Source organism: Erythrolamprus reginae, chromosome 3 (genome assembly GCF_031021105.1).
Source record: "Erythrolamprus reginae isolate rEryReg1 chromosome 3, rEryReg1.hap1, whole genome shotgun sequence".
NCBI classification, from domain to species: Eukaryota; Metazoa; Chordata; class Lepidosauria; order Squamata; family Dipsadidae; genus Erythrolamprus; species Erythrolamprus reginae.
The window spans coordinates 247,243,656-247,262,173 of record NC_091952.1 but is presented as its reverse complement, the minus strand read 5'-3'; the positions used below and the strand labels follow the sequence as shown (position 1 = coordinate 247,262,173).

At 41.1% G+C, this 18,518-nt stretch overlaps 1 protein-coding gene across 2 annotated transcripts in view; it reads left to right on the top strand.

The window, feature by feature from the left end:
- NDRG1 (N-myc downstream regulated 1) overlaps positions 1–18,518 on the top strand; it is a 66,727-nt gene that overhangs the window by 26,872 nt on the left and 21,337 nt on the right. For both annotated transcript variants that reach the window (XM_070748323.1, XM_070748324.1), the window contains exons 2-4: positions 7,699–7,774; positions 10,685–10,726; positions 16,978–17,083. In XM_070748323.1, the coding sequence (XP_070604424.1) occupies positions 7,715–7,774; positions 10,685–10,726; positions 16,978–17,083 (208 nt within the window). In that variant the 5' untranslated portion in view covers positions 7,699–7,714. The remainder of the gene's footprint in view (positions 1–7,698; positions 7,775–10,684; positions 10,727–16,977; positions 17,084–18,518) is intronic.

Here is an 18,518-nt window from a genome sequence, read left to right as displayed (position 1 = left end):
TTGGGGGAAAGATTAGAACTAATGTGAGAATTTTATTAAAAGAGTAGTAGATGCTTGGAACAAATTTCCAGCAGACATGGTCGGTAAATCCACAGTAACTGAATTTAAACGTGCCTGGGATAAACATAGATCCATCCTAAGATAAAATACAAGAAATAATATAAGGGCAGACTAGATGGTCCGTGAGGTCTTTTTCTGCTGTCAGTCTTCTATGTTTCTATGTTTCTAGTCCAACCCCCTGCTCAAGCAGGAGGCCCTATACCAGTGATGGTGAACCTTTTTTCCCTAGGGTGCTGAAAGAGTGTGCAAGCGCGCTATCGTGCATGTGTGAGTGTGCCCACACCCATAATTCAATGCCTGGGGAGGGCAAAAACAGCTTCTCTCTCCCCTGCGCCCCTCCCCCGAGACCCTTTGAAGGCTGGAAATAGCCTGTTTCTCAACTTCTGGTGGGCCCAGTAGTGTTTTGTCTTCCCCAGGCTACAAATGCTTCCCTGGAGCCGGGGGAGGATAAAAACCTAGGAGGCTCTCTGGAGGCCAAAACCGCCCACCTCTCTGCAAGCCAAAAATCAGGTGGCCGGCACACACATGCCTGTTGGAGCTGAGCTAAGGCAGTGGTTCGCATGCCATCAGATATGGCTCCGCTTGCCACCTGTGGCACCCATGCCATAGGTTCACCATCACTCACCTACACCCATGATGGCGGACCTATGGCACATGTGCCAGAAGTGGCACACGGAGCCATATCTGAGGACACATAATGCGTTCCCATACGTCAGCTCCAGTGCATATGTGTGTGCTGTTTTTGTCCTCCCTAGGCTTCGGAAGGCTTCCCTAAAATCTCTGGAGTGCAAAAGATGCCCCAACGGGCAAACCGGAAGTTTGGAAAAACTGACTTCCGGTTTGCCCATTGGGCTGTTTTTTTGCACTCTGGAAGATTCAGGGAAGCCTGAGGCTGAAAAACAGCCCAACCTTGGGTAGGGGGAGCATGCACGGGGATGCACACATCTGCAGTGTGGCACACGTGGTGGAGTTGTGTACTGGCATGAGTGCACGCCAGCACCCGGACACTCCCATTTTTGTCACACAAGAAGAAAAGGGTTCTCCATGACTGCCACATACCATTTCAGACAAATCACTGTCCAATGTCTTCTTTAAAACCACCAGTGATGGAGTGCGCACAGCTTCTGGAGGCAAGCTCTTTCACTGGTTGACTGTTCTCACTCGCAGGAAATTTCTCCTTATTTCGGATTACTGGTCCGTCCTGCAAAAGCTGCCAGATTGACAGCTATGCCTTTCCATGCTTTCTTGAGAGGCCTCCGCAGTTGAAAGGGCTAAACTGAGTTAGAGATGCGCCCGTCTTCCTGAGTGGCAGAAGGTAGCAAATGACTTTCTCGAAATCGGCATGCTCCGTGTGTTTGTGTGTGTGCGCGCATGCAAACGATGGGCGTGCAGCTTCTCTTTCCGTCAGAAAGGCGAGCTTAGTGTAAAAGATCAGGCAGCTGCCTCATGAAAACAAGTTGCCTGTGAATTTTTTTTTTACTTTTTTTTTTAAAAATCTATTTTATGAGGTATTTGTATGCGGAGGTAGGAGTCTTATCTTGCGTACGTGCTCTCCGTATTAGTCACAAGCTGGGTTTACAAGGCAGGCATGTGATTTATATTGCCGGAAACCGCCGTAAGGGAACTCTGCCCTTGGCTTCTTTGAAGGTGCTTGAGCTCTGGATGAGTATGCTCCGAACTCCCTCTGGAGGCAGGAGATAAGTCGGCAGATGGGAACGGTCCATGTGGTCAATACTTCGTATCCCCCCCCCTCCACCTGTCCTTTATGATGCGATGGAGGTTTTTAAGAAGAGACCGGACAGGCATTTGTCTGAAATGGTGTAGGGCAGAGGTAGGCAAAGTTGGCTCTTCTATGACTTGTGGACTTCAACTCCCTGAATTCCTGAGCCAATCATGCTAGCTCAGGAATTCATTTTTTAAAACTTTTATTTATTTTTATTTATTTGTCAAGTACGTATAATGATAATAATAACAACAGAGTTGGAAGGGATCTTGGAGGTCTTCTAGTCCAACCCCCTGTTTAGGCAGGAAACCTTACACTACTTTAGACAGATGGTTATCCAACATCTGCTTAAAAACTTCCAGTGTTGGGACATTCAGAACTTCTGGAGGCAAGCTGTTCTACTGTTCTGACTGTCAGAAAAATTCTCCTTAGTTCTAAATTACTTCTCTCCTTAATTTGTTTCCACCCATTGCTTCTTGTTCTACCCTCAGGTGCTTTGGAGAATACTTTGACTCCTTCTTTGTGGCAACCCCTGAGATATTGGAACACTGTTCTCATGTCTCCCCTGGTCCTTCTTATCATTAAACTAGCCATGCTCCGTTCCTGCAACTGTTCTTCATATGTTTTAGCCTCCAGTCCCCTAATTATCTTTGTTGCTTTTCTCTGCACTTTTTCTAAAGTCTCAATATCCTTTTTGTATCGTGGTGACCAAAACTGAATACAGTATTCCAAGTGTGGCCTTACCAAGGCCTTATAAAGTGGTATTAACACTTCACGTGATCTTGATTCTGTCCCTCTGTTGTAGTGTACAAAGACATAACACTGTTTATATACGTGATATTGGTACTAATAAGAGAGAAACTTAGGACAGGGATGGTAGGCACACTGGTGCACTTATGCACGCCCCTTACTGACCTCTTAGGAATCAGGAAAGGTCAACAGTGGATAGTCTTAAGAGTAAAGGTTTGGGGGTCTGGTGATGAAACAACAATGTCCAGTAGTGAGTTCCATGCATTAACAACTCGGTTGCTGAAGTCATATTTTCTACAGTCGAGTTTGAAGCGGTTTGCTTTGAGTTTGTATCTGTTGTGTGCTCGTTTATTGTTGTGGTTGAAGCTGAAGTAGTCGTTTGCAGGAAATACATTGTAACAGATGATTTTATGGGGCTATGCTTAGGTCGTGTTTAAGGCGACCAATCTCCAGGCTTTCTAAGCCTAGGATTTCAAGCCTGGTTGTATATGGTATACTGTTGGCAGTAGAGGAGTGGAGGACTCTTCTTGGTAAAGTATCTCTGGACACTTTCTAATGTATTTATGTATTTATGTCTGAAATGCGGTGTGGGTCCCAGACCATGTGGACTTCAATTCTGCGAGTTGAAGTCCACGTGTCATAGAAGAGCCAACTTTGCCTACCCCTGGTGTAGGGTTTCTGCTTGAGGCAGGGGTTCAAGCTAGAACAGGAGTCTCCAACGTTGGCAACTTTAAGACTTGTGGACTTCAACTCCCAGAATTCCTCAGCCAGGAATTCGGGAGTTGAAGTCCACAAGCCTTAAAGTGGCCAAGGTTGGAGACCCCTGAGTTATAAATTCTCTTAAGTCCAAGGTCTCTTCCAACTCTGTTATTCTGTTATGGCCAGAATAGATAAGTTAGAAAACTTATCAGGAAAGACTTCATGAACTCAATCTGTATAGTCTGGAGGACAGAAGGGAAAATGGGGACATGATCAAAAAACATTTAATATGTTATAGGGTTAAATAAGGTTCAGGAGGGAAGTGTTTTTAATAGGAAAGTGAACACAAGAACAAGGGGGCACAATATGAGGTTAGTTGGGGGGAAGATCAGAAGCAACTTGAGGAAATATTATTTGACGGAAAGAGTAGTAGATGCTTGGAACAAACTTCCAGTGGACATGGTTGTAAATCCACAGTAACTGAATTTAAAATATGCCTGGGATAAACATAGATCCATCCTAAGATAAAATACAGGAAATAGTATAAGGGCAGACCAGGAAGTCTTTTTCTGTCGTAAGTCTTCTATGTTTCTATGTTTCATTTCCGACATCCCTTCCTTTAAGAAGGAGGGCAGCAGGCTCAATAGCTTAGCTAAGTTTAACAAAGCATAAACATTTTTTTTTTTGGGGGGGGGGGGGTCAAAAGGAAACCCTTATCAATATTTCTAAGCATGCTTAATTGATGTGATCCTGTTTTGGATGCCCGAATCAGACCAACCTCTAGATGGAAAGGCCACCGTATCTTTTTGAAGGACAGCTAATGAGAGACCCTGTCAGTGACCCAAGCCGACTGTGGCGGAACGGTCATTGTGTGTTTTTGCAAGTCCACACACTTGCTCTGTGAGGCCTCCGGACACCCCCTGCTGTAAAACAATAGGAGTATAGTCCTCCCCTGGTTTCGTTCGTTAATTTTATGTGATTTACTTCAACATCATGTTCAGCTCATGATGATAGACCGTGGTGTTCTTCAATCCTCATCGGGTTTCTCTTAATTCGGGCAACTGAAATCAAACTCTGCATGATTTGGCTTTATGGTTTGAGTAATGTCCCTTGATAACAGTAATCTCAGAATTTCCTCTTAGAATGTAGATAGGGAAACTGTAGATAGCCTGGAGATCATAGGCACAGCCTTGGGTGACCACCAAGTTCCTTCCTGTCTGCTTTTGTTTATTTTAGGTTATTTAAATACAAACAAATACAGACAAGGCCTCTCCTACTGTGATACATCCTGACTGATTGTGTCAAGGACATCTCTAAGCCTTAGAGAAGGCAGCCTTGGCATTTAGAGAAGCCAAATGTTGGGTTTGCTCTACACAGGGCCTTGTTCAGAAATGTGTCCAAGGTTTCTAGCGGAGGGGAAGTAAACACTATGATAAAATGGCTTGAAACATGCAGGAGGAGTGGGCAAGCTGTCCAGTCATTTGCCTTACACATGTGTTTTGTGACTGGTCAGGTCACTTCTGACCATCACACACTGAAAACACCAGCTTATAATCTGAAAATATCGAACATGCCTTTTGATTCCTCAAAGTTACCCACCTAGACCATGCCTTCAAGAATATACCTTCTACAGAAGGTCTGGTTTCTGGTCATTAAGAAGATCCTGTTAATGGTCACTCAATTGCAACTAACTGTTCAGTTTCAATATTGGTGCTGTTTAATTATCCGTACCTTGAATTTAAATTAGAATTGTTGAATTATTTACCCATTGGTTTTCTTGGCTCAGTTCATCTACTTTTTGGTCATCCACCAATTATCACAGGCCTTTGGTAGAATAATGAAAGTCAACCCTGTCCTAAGATACAGTGGTACCTCTACTTACGAACTTAATTCGTTCCATGACCAGGTTCTTAAGTAGAAAAGTTAGTAAGAATAAGCAATTTTCCCCATAGGAATCAATGTAAAAGCAAATAATGTGTGCGATTGGGGAAACCATAGGGAGGGTGGAGGCCCTGTTTCCTCAGGAGATTCCTAGAGAGGCCCCACGGAGGCTTCTCCCTGCCTTTTCCGGACCTGTTTCCTCCCAGGAGATTCCTAGAGAGGCCCCACGGAGGCTTCTCCCTGCCTTTTCCGGACCTGTTTCCTCTCAGGAGATTCTAGAGACTCTCCACAGAGACTTTTATTTATTTATTTATTTTTATTTATTTATTTATTTATTTATTTGTCAAACAATTATAGGGTGATAATTTGTACATATTAAACATTAGATAAGTAATGATAAAAAGTAACAAAAGAAGACAATAGGACAGGGATGGTAAGCACAATGGTGCGCTTATGCACGCCCCTTACAGACCTCTTAGAAAGGAGGAGAGGTCAATTGTAGATAATCTAAGGTTAAAGGTTTTGGGGTTAGGAATAGAAACCACAGAATCAGGTAAGTGCATTCCAGGCGTTGATTACTCTGTTGCTGAAGTCATATTTTTTGCAGTCAGGTTTGGAGCGGTTGACATTTAGTTTAAATCGATTTCGTGCTCGTGTGTTGTTGCGGTTGAAGGTGAAGTAGTCGTTAACAGGTAGAAAGACATTTTGGTATATGATTTTATGAACTATAATTAAGTCGGAACGGAGACAACAGACTTCTCTCTGCCTTTTCCGGTTACAGTTTTGGAGGCTCAGGTTTGTAAGTGGAAAATGGTTCTTAAGAAGAGGCAAAAAAATCTTGAACACCTGGTTCTTATCTAGAAAAGTTCGTAAATGGAGGCGTTCTTAGGTAGAGGTACCATTGTATATCACTTAATTTTATCTATAATGCTGCTGTCTAATTCTAACCACAGTGATACGTTCTCTGATTATGTAAATCTTATGATTTGATTCATAATTGGGAAGATTGCATGCCCAGAAACTTCTTGTTTTGACATGATGAGGAAAATTTGAACCTAAGTGCCTTTTCAAATAGAATAAAAACATAGAAACATAGAAGTCTGACAGCAGAAAAAGACCTCATGGTCCATCTACTCTGCCCTTATACTGTTTTCTGTATTTTATCTTAGGATGGATATACATGTTTATCCCAGGCATGTTTAAATTCAGTGCTGGAAGTTTGTTCCAAGGAACTACTACTCTTTCAGTAAAATAATATTTTCTCATGTTGCTTTTGATCTTTCCCCCAACTAACTTCAGATTGTGTCCCCTTGTTCTTGTGTTCACTTTCCTATTAAAAACACTTCCCTCCTGGACCTTATTTAACCCTTTAACATATTTAAATGTTTCAATCATGTCCCCCCTTTTCCTTCTGTCCTCCAGACTATACAGTTTGAGTTCATTAAGTCTTTCCTTAATCACAGATGATCTATATATTCTCATTATCTGCATTACAATATTGAGTGTGGCTATTTTAAATGCTTTTTGCTGATAGTTCCCCATTCTTTATCAGGGATCCTGTTGGTGGGTTTCTCTGCCCTGTCACTCGTTTCACCTGATTTTTGAAACAGAAAAGAAATGCACATTGTCTAACCCCATCACGGCTTCATCAGCTTATAAGAAGGGAATATCAGCAAGGCTAACAGGAAACACATCTGGTTGTTTCTCCTCTCCTGATTTACTCCCACCTAATTAAGTGAATGGATTTGCAGTGTTGAAAAAGCCACCCAGCAGTGGGGTCATTGTTCCACATCAGAAACCCTGCTGATTTTGCAAAAGCGAGACAGAGGCAACGGTCGGCTCTGACAGCTAAAGCATTTAGTCAAGAGAATTCTGGAAAGCCGATCCGCTGCCTTAAACACCCCGCAGCAGCATCGCTCCATGTTCTGTGGGGCCTGCCGGGACCTCTGCAGAGGGCTATTTGGCTTTACGCTTTGGGCTTTGAAAAATCTAACTTAATCTTATAGAAACGCAGATGTCTAATAATAATAATAACAATAGAGTTTGAAGGGACCTTGGAGGTCTTCTAGTCCAACCCCCTGCTTAGGCAGGAAACCCTACACTACTTGAGACAAATGGTTATCCAACATTTTCTTAAACACTTCCAGTGTTGGAGCATTCACAACTTCTGGAGGCAAGTTGTTCCACTGATTAATTGTTCTAACTGTCAGGAAATTTCTCCTTAGTTCTAAGCTAGGTCGCTCCTTTTTTAGTTTCCACCCCATCTCTTCTTGTCCTGCCCTCAGGTGTTTTATGAGGTCCTTTGTTGAGCTTGGTGGTTTTCTAGCATATTTTTCATTACCAAACTAGGTAACTTTATCACTGATGAAATTACCTAGTTCGGTAATGAAACGTCTACAAGAAAGCCAACAAGTTCACAGAGCACCAGGGACCCCACAGTTCAACCTAGAGCTTCAAATATTCTCTTCTTTTGGGCAATATTTGATTGTTTGTTTGTTTGATTGATTGATTGTATTTATATGCCAATTAATGCATGTAGTACATTCTGGCCATAAGGAGCATTGAACATTTCTGCATTTTCTTAGGTACCAGCTGCTGACAATGTCAGGTGGTCCGGATTCCCGTGTTGCAGAGCAGAAACCTTTAGTAGACAAAGAAGAGGTAAGTTGTGCTCTCTTGAAGCTGGTTGTTTTCTTGCAAGACATTTCATTACCTAGCTAGGTAACATCATCAGTGCTAGAAGGAGCCGGGATTTTCTGTCAGCTTAAATTTGCACAACTGCACCAACGAGACTACCAAATCTTCCAGACTCTCAAATCTTAGGACCCATTCTGCAGTGTAGTAGGGACATTATTTATGGGATAATCTTCTCCAGGAACAGTAATTTTCACATCTGTTGGCAGTAATTTTCACATCTGTCTACTACCAAGTATTCCTTTTTAAAAAAGGCTGTGGGCATCATTTGTTCTGTCAGGGCATTGTCTTAGCATGTGCTGATTCTTGTAAAATGCTTTATTTCACAAACATAATATATACTCCTCAAAAAAGAGAACACTTAAACAACAGAATATAACTTCAAGTAAATCAAACTTCTGTGAAATCAAACTGTCCACTTAGGAAGCAACACTGATTGAAAATCAATTTGATTTTGTTGTCAACACATTCAACTTTGTACAGAACAAAGTATTCAATGAGAATATTTCATTCATTCAGATCTAGGATGTGTTATTTGAGTGTTCCCTTTTTTTTTTTGAGCAGTGTATTCTAGTATTTCTTCAATTTTCTTCCTCTTCTGAAACTCAAACTAACCTATTTGAGTTGTGAAATGGGATGGATAGAGAGAAAATGGCTGATTCAAAACTACCTGGGGTTGTTCGATACTTCATCATTTATAAGATGCTGCTGGTTCCCAAAAATATTGCTATTCAGTGAAAAGTATAGATTAAAATGGATCGCCTTGAATTGTCTGCAGAACTTCCTATGATGAAAAAGCTGAAAGCCCATGGAACAACTTCCTGCCATTTTGAGAGACATAAATATAGAAGATTGACAGCAGAAAAAGACCACCTGGTCCATCTAGTCTGCCCTTATACTATTTCCTGTATTTTATCTTAGGATGGATATATGTTTATCCCAGGCATGTTTAAATTCAGTTACTGTGGATTTATCTTCCACGTCTGCTGGAAGTTTGTTCCAAGGATCTACTACTTTTTCAGTAAAATTGCTTTTGATCTTTCCCCCAACTAACTTCAGATTGTGTCCCCTTGTTCTTGTGTTCACTTTCCTATTAAAAACACTTCCCTCCTGAACCTTATTTAACCCTTTAACATTTTTAAATGTTTCAATTATGTCCCCCCTTTTCCTTCTGTTCTCCAGACTATACAGATTGAGTTCATTAAGTCTTTCCTGATACGTTTTATGCTTAAGACCTTCCACTATTCTTGTAGCCCGTCTTTGGACCTGTTCAATTTTGTCTCCAGAACTGAACACTGTATTCCAAATGTGTTCTCACCAGCACTCTATATAGTGGGATCATAATCTCCCTCTTCCTGCTTGTTATACCTCTAGCTATGCAGCCAAGCATCCTACTTGCTTTCCCTACCACCTGACCGCACTGTTCACCCATTTTGAGACTGTCAGAAGTCACTACCCCTAAATCCTTTTCTTCTGAATTTTTTGCTAACACAGAACTCATCCTAAGATAAAATACTCAGATTGAGGATTCCTTTTCCCCAAGTACTTTATTTTACATAAAGTGATGTAAATCCTAGAGGCAGGCTGGGGGTGGAGAAATATAGCTGTGGACCTCACCAACTTTGCCTCATTGCTCTTACCCCTGCATTACGGATAAATAGAATTTTTTTTCCAAGAATTGTTTTTCATAACATGATTGGTTTCACAAGGGAGAGGCTAGCTGCCATTTAAATACACAGTGGTCATTTATGTAAACCAAATTTAGTGACGGTTTGAGTAAAATCAATTTTATTCTGGGGAGGCATCACCCGGGCTGCCAATAAGCAGCACCTCCACCATTTCTTCCTCTTGTAAGTCCCAACCGGTTGAGGGTTGGGATGAGGTTCAGTCATGCGGTAGGGAAAGCAAGTAGGATGCTTGGCTGCATAGCTAGAGGTATAACAAGCAGGAAGAGGGAGATTATGATCCCACTATATAGAGTGCTGGTGAGAACACATTTGGAATACAGTGTTCAGTTCTGGAGACCTCACCTACAAAAAGATATTGACAAAATTGAACGGGTCCAAAGACGGGCTACAAGAATGGTGGAAGGTCTTAAGCATAAAGTGTATCAGGAAAGACTTCATGAACTCAATCTGTATAGTCTGGAGGACGGAAGGGAAAGGGGGGACATGATTGAAACATTTAAATATGTTAAAGGGTTAAATAAGATCCAGGAGGGGAAGTGTTTTTAATAGGAAAGTGAACACAAGAACAAGGGGACACAATCTGAAGTTAGTTGGGGGAAAGATCAAAAGCAACATGGGAAAATATTATTTTACTGAAAGAGTAGTAGATCCTTGGAACAAACTTTCAGCAGATGTGGTAGATAAATCCACAGTAACTGAATTTAAACATGCCTGGGATAAACATATATCCATCCTAAGATAAAATACAGAAAATAGTATAAGGGCACACTAGATGGACCATGAGGTCTTTTTCTGCCGTCAGACTTCTATGTTTCTATGTTTCTATGAATGTCTCTGAGGATCTGAAAATGGTAGGAATAATAAGATTTCCACATAAGGAAGGAATGATGAGGTTAATTAGCATCTGCACGCTCTTGGCCTTATTTACCAGTGCAGTCCTGATCTTATTTCTGGATTGGATCCAGGCTGCTTTTGTTTAGGGTCACTCAGTGGGCTTCCCAATGACCCCTGTAACTTCTGCCCCATTGGTTTGGCGAGATTCTCTCTAAACATGATGAGAAGTCTTATTTCATTAAACTTACAGAAAGTTGGCAAAGCTAATAAATCTCCACAACTTTTATTTCAGAAATGAAGTATTTGTGGCGCTTTCAGTCTGGTTATTAACCCTCTTGTAATTATTTTCTCCTAGGCCATCACTCGTCTCCTTCCTGATATCGATGTTGACATTCACGTAAGTGTGGTAGAACGGATTATACCTCAGTCAAATATTGCCATAGGCATCTACGGAAATAGAGTTGATTCTCTTTAGATGGACCATGGAGATAAGCAATTACTATAATGCAAGCTATAATATGAATGTTTCACAGAAGTGCATAGAGAAAAAGGGTTCTTTTTCTCTAAGAGCAAATTTCTGATTAAAGTCGGCAGACCGACATGTTTGTTGTATGTATTTTCATATGTTTGCATTTACTCTGGTGTCGGTGTTGTTTTCCGAAGTATTCAAATCCTCAGGAATAGAGATAGATAGATAGATAGATAGATAGATAGATAGATAGATAGATAGATAGATAGATAGATAGATAGATAGACAGACAGACAGACAGATAGATAGACAGACAGACAGACAGACAGATTGACGGCAGAAAAAAAACTCATGGTCCATCTAGTCTGCCCTTATACTATTTCCTGTATTTTATCTTATGATGGATATGTGTTTATCCCAGGCATGTTTAAATTCAGTTACTGTGTATTTACCAACCACCTCTGCTGGAAGTTTGTTCCAAGCATCTACTACTCTTTCAGTAAAATAATATTTTATTTATTTATTTATTGGATTTGTATGCCGCCCCTCTCCGAGGACTTTTCTCACGTTGCTTCTGATCTTTCCCCCAACTAACCTCAGATTGTGTCTCCTTGTTCTTGTGTTCACTTCCCTCCTGAACCTTATTTAACCTTTTAACTTATTTAAAAGTTTCGATCATGTCCCCCCCTTTCCCTTCTGACCTCCAGACTAGATAGATAGACAGATAGACAGACAGACAGAAAGATATCAATCAATCAAACAAACAGGGATTTTCCCACATTGATTAGAAAGGAATCCTAATGAAATAGTCCATACTGGAAAGGGGTTTTTGCTCAGCAAGTTAGCATTTCTGGATTAAATGGTGAACCATAAGTTCGCCCTTTCGGTCCTAGGGAAAGCACCCATCAACACATTTTGGGTGGGAAGTGGCCCAGTCTGTCTCTTTCTCCAGAATTGTAGCAATTAGGATAACAAACCTTCCCTTCCTGAGCTCAAAGGTTTGTTTTTTTCTTTGCGCTCCAAGAGAGAAACATCTGCTACTACCTTCCAAGCGCAAGGGGCGTACATAAGTGCACTGGTGTGCCTTTCGTCCCCTGTCCAATTGTCTTTCCTTTCTCTCACTTATCATATATATTTTCTTTCTTTCATGTATCCTCTCCTCTAAGTTCACTTTACCCTTATATATATTACTACATGTCTATTTTTCTTCCTCTGTATTTGTGTATTGGACAAATGAATAAATAAAATAAAATAAATAAATAAAAAAGTCGAGAGTCTTCACCACTAGGCCACTACTCCAATCTGAATTTACAACAAGAACCTCAAAATGCAGCCCAGTTGCCTGGGTGAACACACACACACACACAGTTTTATGGAGCTGACATAGAAACCTCTCTCTCTCTAAAACGGAGGACTGACAGCACAGCTGTTCACTGCTGGATTCCAGGAAGCGATGACCTCTTTTCTTGGACTTGCCCCTCCTGTGGCCACGTGCCGCAGGAGAGCCTACTCTGCTGTCCAACCCCCAGCATTCTGCAAGGCGCCAGATGGCAGGTTGATCTTCAGCCTCCTATCGGATTAGTGTGCGTACCTGGGATATTTTTATTGCCAAGGCGAGGGTGGAAAGCCCAGGGTTGACAGCAAAGAGCCTCTTACTGATAAAACTTGATGTTCATTAGGATGAGACGCCATCTGTTTTCTTGGGGGAAGCCTACTGCAGGCTCGACACATTTCACCCAGAGATGACCGTTCAGCCAGCGTGAAAACAACTGACCAACGGAGTCATGTGCCAAAGGCTTAGAACAAGGATTGAAGGGCACATCAGTGGAGACCATTTATTAAATGTGATCCTAATCCTTGTCCAGTAGTGGTTACTGTGGCATGAAAGTTTACTGGTCAGTCTCGTAGAGAATAACCTGTTTGGGGACGGTGGATTTTTAAATTTTAATTAAAATCTGGAAGAAAAGCTTATATCTGAGCCCCTTTCCCAAGGGAGCGTCCTCTATAGAGCGCTGGTGAGACCACATTTGGAGTACTGTGTTCAGTTCTGGAGACCTCACCTACAAAAAGATATTGACAAAATTGAATGGGTCCAAAGACGAGCTACAAGAATGGTGGAAGGTCTTAAGCATAAAACGTATCAGGAAAGACTTGATGAACTCAATCTGTATAGTCTGGAGGACAGAAGGAAAAGGGGGGACATGATCGAAACATTTAAATATGTTAAAGGGTTAAATAAGGTTCAGGAGGGAAGTGTTTTTAATAGGAAAGTGAACACAAGAACAAGGGGACACAATCTGAAGTTAGTTGGGGGAAAGATCAAAGGCAACATGAGAAAATACTATTTTACTGAAAGAGTAGTAGATCCTTGGAACAAACGTCCAGCAGACGTGGTTGGTAAATCCACAGTAACTGAATTTAAACATGCCTGGGATAAACATATATCCATTATAAGATAAAATACAGAAAATAGTATAAGGGCAGACTAGATGGACCATGAGGTCTTTTTCTGCCGTCAGTCTTCTATGTTTCTATGTTTCTATTCAGGGACCACAGAAAAGGACTTTCTTAGTCGCCATCCCTTCTTTGGGAGTTCAGATGAGCCTTTCCTCTCCTGTTTTTCTTCAGGACAGCTAAAACCTGTCCAGCAGGCCTTCCGCCCTTTTGAATCCTCCTGTGGGAAAGAGCATTTGATGGAAGAGGTCCTTAGAAGTGCCCTTCGATAGATACTTCAATTTCAATTCAGACCAGAACTGGAAGGGATCTTGGAGGTCTTCTATTCTAACCCCCTGCTCAACCAGAAGACCCTATACCCGTGATGGTGAACCTATAGCACATGTGCCACAGGTGGCATGCAGAGCCATAGAAACATAGAAGATTGACGGCAGAAAAAAACCTCATGGTCCATCTTTTCTGCCCCTATACCATTTCCTGTATTTTATCTTAGGATGGATATATGTTTATCCCAGGCATGTTTAAATGCAGTTACTGTGGATTTACCAACCACATCTGCTGGAAGTTTGTTCCAAACCTCTACTACTCTTTCAGTCAAATAATATTTTCTCACGTTGCTTCTGATCTTTCCCCCAACTAACCTCAGATTGTGCCCCCCTTTTCTTGGGTTCACTTCGCTCCTGAACCTTAATTAAACCCTTTTAACATATTTAAACATTTTGATCATGCCCCCCCCCCCCCCCTTTCCCTTCTGTCCTCCAGACTGTACAGATTGAGTTCATTCAGTCTTTCCTGGTAAGTTTTATGCTTAAGAACTTCCACTATTTTTGTAGCCCATCTTTGGACCGGTTCAATTTTATCAATATCTTTTTGTAGGTGAGGTCTCCAGAACTGAACACAGTATTCCAAATGTTGGAACTATAACTGAACACAGTATTCCAAATAGCATATTGGAGGGCATGCGAGACTTTGCCATGTTTTAGCTCCAGCGCACATGTCCGTGCTGCCCAGCTGATTTTCGGCCTTGGGAAAGGCTGTTTCATTCTCCAGGCACTTCAGGGAAGCTTCCCTAAAGCCCCAGAGGCAAAAAAAAATCCCCCAATGGACAAACCGGAAGTTCGGAAGAATGCACTTCCGGTTTTCCGCTGTGCTGTTTTTTACACTGCAAAAGGTTCAGGCAAGTTTCCTGTAGCCCCAGAGTGCAAAAAAACAGCACAATGGGCAACCCGGAAGTGTGTTTCCCCGAACTTGCAGTTTTCCCATTTGGGGGGGGGGGGGGGGGCAGTGGGGAGGGATGCCCATGTGGGGGGGAAAAGAGAAGGGGTGTGGGCCATGTGCACATTTATATGACCGCCCATCTCACAAGAAGCGATTTAAATATACTGCTCTACAGTAATTCCTCGCTACTTCGCGGTTCATCTTTTGGGGATTCGCTACTTCACGGGTTTTCAAAAGGGGCTTAAATCCATTAAATCCATTGAAAATTTTAAATCCATTAAATTTTAAATCCATTACAAATGCATAAAATTATTCTACAGTACTACTGTACTCTATTAAAGAAACTGGTAGGATATCACATGTAGTTCCAGCTGAGAAACTTTATAGAATGACTGTTTAATGCAAAGGGTGGGTTTTAAAAGTCCAAATACTCATTAAATACATTAAAAAAATATATTTCCTCTACTTCACGGAATATTATTTTTCATGGGTGGTCTTGGAACGCACCCCCTGTGAAAAACAAGGGATCCCTGTACTTATAAAACAGGGGCTTGTTTGAAAAAAGATTATTATCCTTTGCAATGTGCACGCGCATACGATGTTTGCTGGATGGCAGGACCAAGATCCCTGGTGTTAAGCCGTCTTTAAATCTGATTTAAGGATGATGTTGCGCAGAGTAGCAGCTTGGCTATAAAAGCCGGTTGCTCCCCAGATCCCAAACAAAAGCTGATATTTATTTTTCTCGTTGGACCCGTTGTGATTAACTTCAAACTGTACTTTTTAAAAATGGTGCTCAATGTGGAAGACACTGCCTATTTGTTGCATAATGATGTAAGTATTTTGGGAAGGAAAGGGAATATAGAAAGCCAGAAAGAAAACGCACAAAAACTATTGTTACTATTGTTTGGGATTTTGAAGTTGGGGGTAAATTTTGGAAGCTTAAGTTTTCTTTGATTGCTGATGACAATATCTACACTTATAACTGACAGGAAACATTTATGATAAAAAAAATTCATAAAAGAGAGAAAAATGCATGATGTAGCTTTGATGATTAGGGGGAAAAGTGGATATTAAGAAAAAAATGAGCTGCTTTGTAATCATGGAGTCAGTGATAACTTTGTAATCATACCATAGTTGTATTTGCTGCAAAGGAAATCAGAAATTGCTTCTTTTATTTCTTTTTATTTCTTATTTCTTTCTTTTTGCACATTTTTTATTCCCCCTTCCCTCCTTTCCCTTTCCTTGTTGTCTCCTGAATTAAATTCATGTAAACTTTTATGTTCACTTTGAAACTTTTAATTACGCACGCACACACACATACTACTAATAATAATAATTTAATTTAATTTTTAATAATTTATTAGATTTGTATGCCGCCCCTCTCTGCAGACTCGGGGCGGCTCAAAAATAATAATAACAGTATACAATGTAACAAGTCTAATATTAAGAATTATCTAAACCCCCTCATTTAAAAATCATACAACACAAACATACCATACATAAACTATATAAGCTCGGGGGAGATAACTCAATCCCCCCCATGCCTGGCGATATAGGTGGGTCTTGAACAATTTATGAAAGGCAAGAAGGGTGGGGGCAGTTCTGATATCTGGGGGGAGCTAAACAACTATGGCCCATTGTACCTGTACATCAGGGGGGCTTCAAACTTGCCAACTTTAAGACTTGTGGACTTCAACTCCCAGAATTCTCCAGCCAGCAGAGCTGTTTATATTCTCGGCTGTACATTCTCTCATTCTGTAGTATTGAAGCAACTCTAGCAAGTTTAACAGCCAGAGTTCATGTGGCTGATCGTATGAATTCTGCAAGGGCTCAAATAATGGGCAGATATTTCCATTGGGTTTGTTTTAAGCACTCAGATTTTCTTCATCGCGAGATATTCATAATATCCATGTGCTGACCAAATTTACGGAACCCGCTTTGCTTCAGCAAAGTTATTGGCTCATAATGCCTTCATTCAGATGTCTTAACAATTTTAGCCTGTCAATGTGATCAAAAACAGATACAATGGCTTAGACAGCAAAATCACATTTCGAAGTTGACACAGGATTGAAATGAGAGGGATGCTCTCCAAACTCCAAACTTGGCTGTTTTTCTTGCAGTCCGCAAGAAAAACTAGGTGACATCATCAGGGCTAGAAGGTCCCTATTCCCTTCTAGCTTTGATTAGGTTACCTAGTTGAGTAATGAGATGTCAAACCCAGAGAACACCAAGAAAGAAAAGGTGGCTAACTCAACCCTCAGTTTGATTCTCTCTTTAATTTGTACTCCTCTTTATTTTGACAAAATAACTTATTACTAAGCACTCATTTTGCTCTTGTAGGTACAAATTGATAATTTGTCATTTTTGAATGATATACTTGTGAATAGAATCCAGCAGAGATACTTAAAAATACCTGGTGCTGCCAGGTGTTGGATGTTAAAATATTTGGTGGGGATCAGAAGACTTTTTGTTGAGGTTCAGATGGCTAATGGTGTCTTCTCCCACAGGAACAAGACATTGAGACAGTCCATGGCTCAGTCCATGTCACCATGTGTGGAACACCCCGAGGAAACAGACCTGCCATTCTAACATACCATGATATTGGGTTGAATCGTAAGTGTGTTATCTTGCATTGTCTTGCCCACTCTCGTATCTAGAGAGGACGTCTTCTTTCTGGCTTAGTTACTCTGTTTTGTACCTTGCGGTGTAATGTAGCTTTTCTGAATAAGGTATCTATCTTGTGTGAAGGGACTTCAATTCCCAGGATTCTCACCCACCTTTCTTTTTCGGGTATTTTTTTTAAATTTATCTTCACACAGACTTTTTCAATACATTTTAAAATAGTTTCATAATATAATAAAAACAGTATGGAGTTAGTAAGTTAATTATAGTTAATCTCCCTCAAAAAAGTTATTAGTTCCCAATTAATTACTTCCAGTATCAATCCAACCCCCACCCCCACCTCACCCCCAAACACAACCTTGACCTCTAATTTTGTCATCTAGATCAGTGTTTCCCAACCTTGGCAACTTGAAGATATTTGGACTTCAACTCCCAAAATTCCCCAGCCAGCATTTGCTGGCTGGGGAATTCTGGGAGTTGAAGTCCAAATATCTTCAAGTTGCCAAGGTTGGGAAACACTGATCTAGATATTGGATTTTCTTCTAATTGAATTCAAACTTGATTTCCCATTAAACCTTATTAAATTAGTATCCTTATCCTGTAGTAATTCAGGTATGCCATAGTGCCTACTCCTCCTTCTTATGTATTGTCCAAAACCCTTACAAAAAAGGAAGACTATCAACTAAAAATAATTTAAAAAGGAAAATTATAATTCAGAAAAGGAAAGGAAAGGAAAAAGAAAGATAAAAAAAAGAAAAGCAAAAAAAAAATCAGAGAAAGAACCAAACTCTATTATTATAACAATATTATAACAATATAGAAATTAACCAAACCATTATTTTAAATCTTCAATTAATATTCATCATAATATTATAATCATATTTCAATCTCACCCACCTGTGAATTCTGGAAAATGTAGCCCTGACATACACAACTTGGGCGTCCTCAATCCACAGCTCACATTAGAGAAACATCTTTCAGCTGTGGCGAGGGGGGCATTTGCCCAGATTCGCCTGGTGCACCAGTTGCGGCCCTACCTGGACCGGGAGTCACTGCTCACAGTCACTCATGCCCTCATCACCTCGAGGCTCGACTACTGTAACGCTCTCTACATGGGGCTACCTTTGAAAAGTGTTCGGAAACTTCAGATCATGCAGAATGCAGCTGCGAGAGCTATCATGGGCTTTCCCAAGGTATGCCCATGTTTCACCAACACTCTGCAGTCTGCATTGGTTGCCGATCAGTTTCCAGTCACAATTCAAAGTGTTGGTTATGACCTATAAAGCCCTTCATGGCATCGGACCAGAATATCTCCGGGACCGCCTTCTGCCGCACGAATCCCAGTGACTGGTTAGGTCCCACAGAGTTGGCCTTCTCCGGGTCCTGTCGACTAAACAATGTTGTTTGGCAGGGCCCTGGGGGAGAG